We start from the raw sequence: 8,744 nt of genomic DNA on the forward strand, positions 1-8,744 counted from the left end.
CTTTCCCGGTATAGAAGTCAGGCTCACAGGCCTGTAGTTTCCTGGATCCACCTTCTTCCCTTTTTTGAAGATAGGGACAACATTTGCCATTTTCCAAACTTCTGGGACTTCTCCTGTTCTCCAGGAATTTTCAAAGATTATGGCGAGTGGCTCAGCAATAACCTCTGCTGTTTCCTTTAGTATCCTAGGGTGAAATTCATCTGGACCTTGAGACTTGAATTCATTTACGCTAGTTAGGTGTTTCCTCACCATCTCTATACTTACAGCTAGCCTGCATTCTTTTATTCCCCCAATAGCACAGGGAAGATCAGTTGATGTTCCATCTACTTTCTCAGAGAAAACAGATACAAAATAGGACTTTTCCTCCAGGTTCTCCTTACCCCTTTCATTTGCTGCTGTTTGCACCATCATATTTGGAAATTCTGATTTTCTATTGCTTAGCTGTTTGCAATTCACTTTTAGGAAGGGGCTGTAGCAAGCCTAGTATGCTGCCAGTAGTTCACTGTCCTGCATTTCCTTGCCCTGACTTCCCATGCTGTATTGTCTAGTCTATGGTCCAATCAGCAGGAAAACAGTATCTGAATGCTTGCCCCTCTGCTTTCCCGGGATGATTCAGGTATTCTGGCCAAATGGTGAGTAAACCCAATATAATGTGTCCAGTCCCCCCCCCCCCCCTTCCCTACAGGAGAGGCAGAGATTGTGAAGGGTGTTATCACAGTGTCGGCAGATCTGTCAGCCAGCAGCCTCTGAGTGCACAGGAGTGCCCTTGTGAAGATAGCTACTCTGCCTAATGCCAAGGAATCGTCCCTGCTTTGCAGAGCACATCATATTACTGTACAGCTGATGTATACTCACCTTGGGGTTTTGTGGCTGCAGATCACAGATCACCTCTGCTTCCCGCAAAGATTCTGGGAATTGCTTTAAAGACAGATACACCTGGGAGCGAAGTATTCTCAAGGGAACATCCTCGGGAGCTGAAAAATACATTGTCCATATTATAGTATGCTGTGAATGGCAAGAATGCTACACATTGCAATATATAAGGGATGAATCTTGGAATGGATACAACAATCTAAGGATCTGCTCAGTCATTTGCACTATATACTCCTAATTTTCTCAGCTCTGTTACTACTTATATAGATGGCACCGATGACAACATCCAACAGAGCCCGCCATGATGCCAATTCATGTGACCAACTGTAAGGACATAGGGGCAGATTTACTAATGTCATGTAGTAACTAGACAATGTAGACTCAAGGCTCATTCGCATAAATGATTTATCCCTTCGATTATAGACCGAAATCAGATGCAAATAAAGTTGTTTTTTTTTTGTTTGTTTTTTTAAATCGGATGAACGTTCCAAAAAGGTTAAAAAAATAAATTAACAAAAAAAAAAAAAAAAAAATCACAGAATATCCTTTACTTTTCCCAACTTTCTGATGAAAGACATGTGACTTCCAGGGACATCAGCAGTAGCAGCAAACACCAGGACCTTGGCAGCGCTGGATCACGACGGCAGGGACCAGGTAAGTACTGTTCCTTTTCTTATTTTAGTGGGGACTAAAGGGAGCAGGTTGTCCAGTAACCGGACATCCCCTTTAAAACACACCAGATTTATCGCAATGACTCTGCTGAATCTTAAACTGTCTAATCTAACTTTTTACCAGCTGTCAGTTGTCTTGAGACTGACTGCACACGGCCGTGTCGGATTCCGTAAGCAGGATCCTGCAGCAAAATCTGCCTCGGTGCCCGCCGGTGCCTCCTGCGTACCTCTCCCGATTCTTCATAATCTGCATTGCGGATGTGCGGCCGGCGTACAGATTATGCCGCGTCATCACTAGGGGATAACTCAAATTCCGCAATGATGATTTGACTTCAATGGAAGCCGTCCACGCGGTGTACAGTCCAGTGCTACATGAACGTATGAGATCATCAGCCAACCGGCTCATGGATGCTTTCTATATGATCTTCTCTGCAGGGCATGCCAAAAGATCTTTTTTGGCCAGATTCCCCCTTATTTAATGAATGGTCATTCCAGTTTTTAAGGATTACAAAACTCAACAAAGATCCCACGGAAATCACTAGTTGACAGACTTCGTAATGGCAACGTTGCGGTCCTATGTTTGCACATGGTTACCTCCTACTCAACAAGTCCTGATGGCCATTGGTAGATATATTGTTAAGGCAATAAAGATCTTTAAAGTTCTTCTGGGGGGGGGGGGGGGGGAATCAATCAATATGGATCATAACCCATATGTATTAGTTCCCAGATTCAGATACTTTCCGACAAGTACGTTCCTTCCTCCTGGAGTCAAGAAGGTTTCATAACATAAAAGTAGCATCTTATGCAATAAACAAGTGTTGCGGGTAAAGATCACGCTCATATCTTACGGGTTCAACACTGTTTTATAACGACATAGATTACAGCCATTGCAAGATGCACCAAGCAATATCTGTAGACAGGGAAGATGATGAAAACTCTCAAGGCCCCCATTCCTTCTAGACACACAAAGCGGATCTGTGGAGCAACGCTGGGAGGCTGGCCATAAACAAGAGACGTACCAACCAATCCATATATCACAGCGAGTGAGTAAGGAAGCCAGCTCCTCGGAAAGACCATATATTTACCGGACAGCAAAAAATCACTAATCACAGAAAAGAAACCGCTGCGCTAGAAATATATCCAACGTGATGAAAGACGGATGACGCTGCTTGATATATAAGAGATTAAACCAATATAGTCAGGGGGGGCAAGGCAAGGTAACCACCAAGCCAAGAGACATTCCCAAATGTCCTGAAAAGTTTGATAGAAAATAGAAACATTGCCCATATTTGGTCAAAATAGCCTCCATCCAACAACAGTCCATGGCGCTCGTCAGAGATCCACCAATAGACCAGAGTCACAGTCTTTTTATCTACCACTTTAGATATGTTTCTAGTCTTCTTTTTCCTTCCTTTTTCAGGGCTTCTTAGGGGTATTTAGGGTGAGGATCCAGCACAGGGTCGCCCTTTTCAGGATGGGTGCTCCGTATTGTTAACAGGTACATCTGAGTGTTATTGGGTGCACCTTAGGCCACTGTCACGCACAACGCTTTTTACAGTGATTAACGCGGCATTCCAAGCGCCGAACTAAAAGCGCTACAATGTTTCCATTGATTTTAATGGGACCTGTGCTCGAACTCGTTACAAACGCCGCGATTTTCTAATGCTGTCTGTTCTATTTTTCAGCATTTTCATGTTTAACGCAGCTCATTACCTATTATAATGATAGAGTGTGTTAAAAAGTGCTGTCAAATACCGTGACAGGCGTTCAAAAACGCCGCTGGAAATCGCGGTACAATGACACAAAGTTACGTTTTATTGCGTTTAACGCTTTTTTCTGTGATTGCTTATCAACCAATCCAGTAAGATAAGGGGCACAAAACTGACCGGCGGCTGCTGATTGTACTTTACAGATACAAATTAGCAATTTTGGGTGACTGTCGGCCTGTATAAGTACGGCCCCCGACAAGGCACTCAGTTGTCGTTAGTCATTCCGTTTCAGATCACCTCTCACTCAGTGTAGATAGAAGCCGCTCAAGTCTAGGAGTGACTCCTGTTTACTGTGAATGGAAGCAGGCGAGTCGGAATGAACCCCGGCCACTCCGCCTCCATTCACTTGAACCACTACCGCACCTGTGTAAAGCACAGGATTGATCGTCGCTGGTAGGGCTGTTGGGCACTTCTACAATCTGATCACGGGGTGCCAATCATGCCCTCCGGGTATGCCATGAACGATGGCATATGAGGATCAGTGTTCATTACTGACAGTAAGGCCGGCCTCACACAACCGGATTTGAATTGCGGATTCTACGATCGGTATGCCTTTTCAAATTTTCCTTCACATTTGCGGATATAAATTGCGTATTCCGTGAGCAGAAGGAGAAAAAAAAAAAAAGAAATCGCAGAATGCTTTATTTTACCATGGAATCCGCGCAGACGTCCTCCATTGATGTCAATGGAGGCATGTGACCTGCAGCCCATATGCAATTAGGCGACAGTGCGGGAAATACAATCAAACAAAAAAAACAACCTGTGCAGTGCAGGACCGCCTGTGAGCCACCACGGTCATATGCAATACAGTTGCTTGCCATACGCAGGGTCAGCGGCGGGCCTCCCGCAATTCAACCCGCTCATTTGAACCCGGCCTAAGAGGCTGTATTGTCAGTGATGAACGAGAGAATACACTGTGCGACATAAGTAGTGCAGTGTATTATCAAAGAGATCAAACAATCGCATCTTAGAAGTCCCCCTTGTGGGACAAACAAATGTGGTAAAACACAAAAAGAAAGAAAAAGGTTTTCATATCCAAACCCCTTCCCCTGAAAAATAAACCCAAAAAGAGCAATAAAAAAAAAAAAAAAAAAAAAAAAAGCTCCTGGTGGCATAGTACGCACCCCATATATTTTAATTGGCAGCATAGGTCATCAAAAACGTGCTGCAACGCTGAAAGTAGAACATACAGCGTTCGTGTTAGCGCTCATCTATAGAGCGAACAGAGGTGCGTATAGACAAAAGGAGGAGCTCACCGGTGCTACCAGCTGTAAAGCTATGCAGCTAGCCTCGGCTGGCATGGGGCTGTAAACCCCCGTGTCGTCCCAATTCCATCGATCTCATATGTACATATGCAAAAAGTGGTGGACAACCCAAGCGGGCCAGTGGGCTGTCAAATAATGATGGATTATAGGAATTGGGTATTTCTTTGCCCAAGCACTAATAAGATCTGTCAGTAGCAGCTGCCTCCTTGCTGACGGTTTCCAGGCAGTATCATACATTACATATTACATTTGCTGACTGCATAAATAATGATAAAAGGCAGACTTTCCCTGGCGTGGCGTTCATACTGCGACATCTACTTTGTGCAGGCTGTACAACGGGGCAGCCATGGTGCCCACATGGCGCCAGCTGTGCAAGCTGCTACAAGGTGGCGTTTACGCCCCACAGCCCATGTCTTACCACGGGTCCAGCCGCCATTGCTTTGGGTCAGATGGGGTCAAAATGTTATAATTTCTGCACACCGCATGTCAGGAGGACGCCGTCAATGGTTGGTGGTAATGTGGCGCGGCGGTGACAATCGGGCGCAAAATATATTCTATAGATAAATATGCCTTTATTTAAGAAACTGTTTTTAATTAAAGTTTTGTTGCATAAATTACCGGAATTCACACTTGTAAAGGCGGATTCAGGCGGCCAAAAATCTGGCGCGAGTTTAATGCGTTGCGAGAGGCACAAAACTCGTTCAATTATGAACCCCATTCGTATGGAGTCCTATACAAATCGCGGCATGTGCCATCTTTTTGCGTATCTCAGACCGCATCACTCATTGTTTTCAATGGGACAGTAAAGCACATTATACATCGTGCGAAGTGCGCACGGCGCGATGCGAGGTCTACCGCTGAAAGCAATAGGAAACACTTGCCGATCGCTGCTTTACAGAAGTGATGGAGGCGGATTTGCCGCAAAATACCTTGCATCGCAACGCTGTGAAAACGCACATTAGGGGGTGCGATATCGGGGGGACAGGGCCTATTGCTGCGGCGGTCAGCTGCTCTGTCAGCAGCGGTTGGCCATTCCATTGCATTCTGTAAGGAGGAGGGCAAGCCGTGCCTCCCTATTAGGCCGCGCTCACACGAATGTATTCGCATTGCGTATTACGCGCACATAATACGTAGTAAATGGCGTCAATGAAGGTACGTTGGTTTTCATTGTTCCGCTCACATGATAAGCGTATAAAAGAAGAATGTAGCATGTTCTATTTTACCGCATATGATGCGCCGGGAGCCCTATTGTTTTCTATGGGTGCATTCGAAACGCGGTGCGTGCACAATTACAATGCGTATGTGCAGCGGCGGTTTTTTGTTTTTTTTTTACGCACACACACGCCCACTCACAGACGCGGCCCGCATATTCTGCATGAGCACAGTACACACTAAATACGTATGTGACATGTATGTTTGCTGTGCATGTTAAATCCCTGCAGCCCATATTGGCGCATATTACACATGTAATACGCACCAAAATAGGACCTTTTTTTTCCCCCACACATGTATGACGTGTGTAAAAAAAAAAAAAAAAAAAAAAAACACGGGTGACAGCAGCCCAAAATAAATCAATGGGATTTTAGCACCGCGTATTACATATGTGATAAATATGCGCATGATACATGGGCTACATACGTCCGTGTCAGTGAGGCCTAAGGCTGGGTTCACACAGGGCGGATTTGCTGCGGTTTTGCCGTGGTTTTTCCGTTGCGGTTTTGCCGCAGAACTACTTCTGTGGCAAAACCGCTTCAAAGGTTAATTTTGGCTTGCGGATTTTCTTGCAGAAAGCGTTTTTTCCCGCAGCACTTTTTAACTTTTTGCCGCGGATTTGGCTGCGTCCATAGAGGTCTATGGACAAAAAAGCGCTGCGGAAAAGACCGTAGAATGAACATGCTGCTTCTTTAAAAACCGCGCCGCAGTTGCATTTCCGCACTGAGGCTGTGCGGAAAAAATCCGCCTTGTGAGAACAGCTTTTTTCCAAAACTCATTTGTGCTGCATTGCACTGCAAACGCAGCGGTTTTGCCGCAGTGCGGATATGCAACGGCAAACCGCGGCAAAACCGCAGCAAATCCGCCCTGTGTGACCCCAGGCTAAGGCTAATTTCACACGGGTGAGCGCGATATTGGGCCGTGAAACCTGTCCTGATATGGCACTCCTGCGATGTCCCTGCGGATGCGAGGCGCTATTGTGTTAAAACGCCTGCCATCCTTTAAGTAAAGTTGCGATCCTCCAGCGCAGCCTTCAGCTTTGTGCATCTCGCAACACTCAAATCTCACGCAATTTTCTCAGACGTGTGACAGCGGTCTCACATGAGCATATCACGCAGGGCCAATATCGCACAGGCTTTAATTATGCCGCTCACACAATGCATGCGAAATACATGTGCGAAAAAAATATTGTGGCATGTCCTATGTTGGCGCGCATTACGCGCACATACACGCCACGATAGCGGATGGCGATTGTCAGCGTGCAGCAGGTACGGCATTGTATCCTTGCTGCGTGTTCGAGTGATACGCACGCGGCGCACAGCTTATAACGGCCGTTAAATCGACCTAAAACCCAATCTCGGGGTCGGCTATAAGAGGGGTCTTCTGTTAACCCTTCCTTACCCATCACTATGCCTTTGCAGGCCAGCGTCACGGCCTCCTCGTACCGCTGGGCGGCCATCAGCTCCTGCAGGTCCCTTGTGATCCTCTTCACTTTAGTCCCCACCGTCAGGCACTTGTCCAGCACGTTGGATAGGACGGTGGCGCAGCGGCGCTCCTGGGCACCGCTGATCTCTAGCCTCTGCTGGCACAGCTGGCATCTGGTGGCATCATTAAGACATTTCTTACAAAAAGTGTGCCCACATGGCAATGTCACAGGGTCCCAGAGGGGCTGCTGGCAGGATGGGCAACTCAACAAATCCATGATGCTTCTTTAAAAAAAAAATCCCTTTAAAGCCCCTCAGCTACAAGGTGCATCAGCAGGAAGCAGTGGGGGGCATTTTTTTTTTAGTCCTGGCATGTAATGAGTGCCAACCAGATATTGGCAGAAGGTGACAGCCTGCAGTGCACAGCAATGCCCAGTGCTGCACGGGGCACAGAGTCATAAGCAGAGCCCGTGCCCACGGGAAGGACACCCCGGTATATATAACGTGTGCCACATTACATAAAGTCTGTGGTCACATGACGCCGTCGGCGCGCTCCTATTGGCTGCGGCGGGGACTCCCTGCCCTTGTTGTGAAACAGCCAGCAGCCCGTGTTTCATAATGGTGATATAACCGAGAGGAGGGAGGCAGGACACGTACACCGGGGATACGAGGGGAATGACACCCACGGAGAAGGATATAGTTATATACTCGTTGCTGGGGGAAGGACAGCATAGCAACCAATCAACGCGCGGCTTGCATTTCTTAGAGTGCTATTGCAAAATGAAAGCTGTGATCTGATTGGTTGCTATGGGCAACACATAAGTTTCCTTTTTTAGACAGTTTTAGTAATCTGCCCTGTTGTGTTTATTATGACTGTCCTTTTTATAGGGTGAATTCAATGATGCCGTAAAGGGGGGGCGTTGTGGCGCCGTTATTATCGGAGGTGCCGTAAGGGTGCATACACACCTGCCTACAGTCACATTTACGTTGTTTGGCGCAGATGAACGCCTATGACTAGAAAGGCGCAGATGTGGCTCTTGTCAAGTAAAGGCTCATGTCCACGACTGTGTTGTCACCGTGATCCGGCAGCAAATACCGCCCGTAGCATGCTATGGCAAAACGTGTTTTCTTCCACATGAGCAGAAACCAATTGCGATTTTCCGCACGCGGAAGAGAAATCGCCGCACGCTCTATTTCTGCGCGGATCCCGCACAGATAGCTTTTATTAAAGTCAATGGAAGCCATCAGATCCACGGCCTGTCCGAGATTTAAAATCATCCCTAGAATGTGTAAAAAAAAAAAAATATATATATATATATATATATACTCTCTAGCGCTGCAGGGGCTCAGGTGAGTCTAGCCGCTTGTCCTCCTGAACTGCTCTGAAGTTCTCCCCCACCTGCTGAAAGGGCTGCCTCTGATTGGCCGAGCGCTGTGACCAATCAGAGGCAGCACTCAGCCATGCATTGAATTCATTTCTAGGGAAGAATTGTAGAGTTCACACATTCTAGGGAAGGTTTTCAGGGAAGG

At 46.6% G+C, this 8,744-nt stretch overlaps 1 protein-coding gene across 3 annotated transcripts in view; it reads right to left on the reverse strand.

Annotated features, from left to right (window-relative positions):
- Nucleotides 1-7,718, reverse strand: part of LOC136611149 (LON peptidase N-terminal domain and RING finger protein 1-like) — an 81,524-nt gene extending 73,806 nt beyond the window's left edge. For all 3 annotated transcript variants that reach the window (XM_066590444.1, XM_066590443.1, XM_066590442.1), the window contains exons 1-2: nt 7,192-7,718; nt 856-974 (exon numbers count right to left, since the gene is read on the reverse strand). In XM_066590444.1, the coding sequence (XP_066446541.1) occupies nt 856-974; nt 7,192-7,492 (420 nt within the window). In that variant the 5' untranslated portion in view covers nt 7,493-7,718. The remainder of the gene's footprint in view (nt 1-855; nt 975-7,191) is intronic.
- Nucleotides 7,719-8,744: the final 1,026 nt, after the last annotated feature.

Source organism: Eleutherodactylus coqui, chromosome 2 (genome assembly GCF_035609145.1).
Source record: "Eleutherodactylus coqui strain aEleCoq1 chromosome 2, aEleCoq1.hap1, whole genome shotgun sequence".
NCBI classification, from domain to species: domain Eukaryota; kingdom Metazoa; phylum Chordata; class Amphibia; order Anura; family Eleutherodactylidae; genus Eleutherodactylus; species Eleutherodactylus coqui.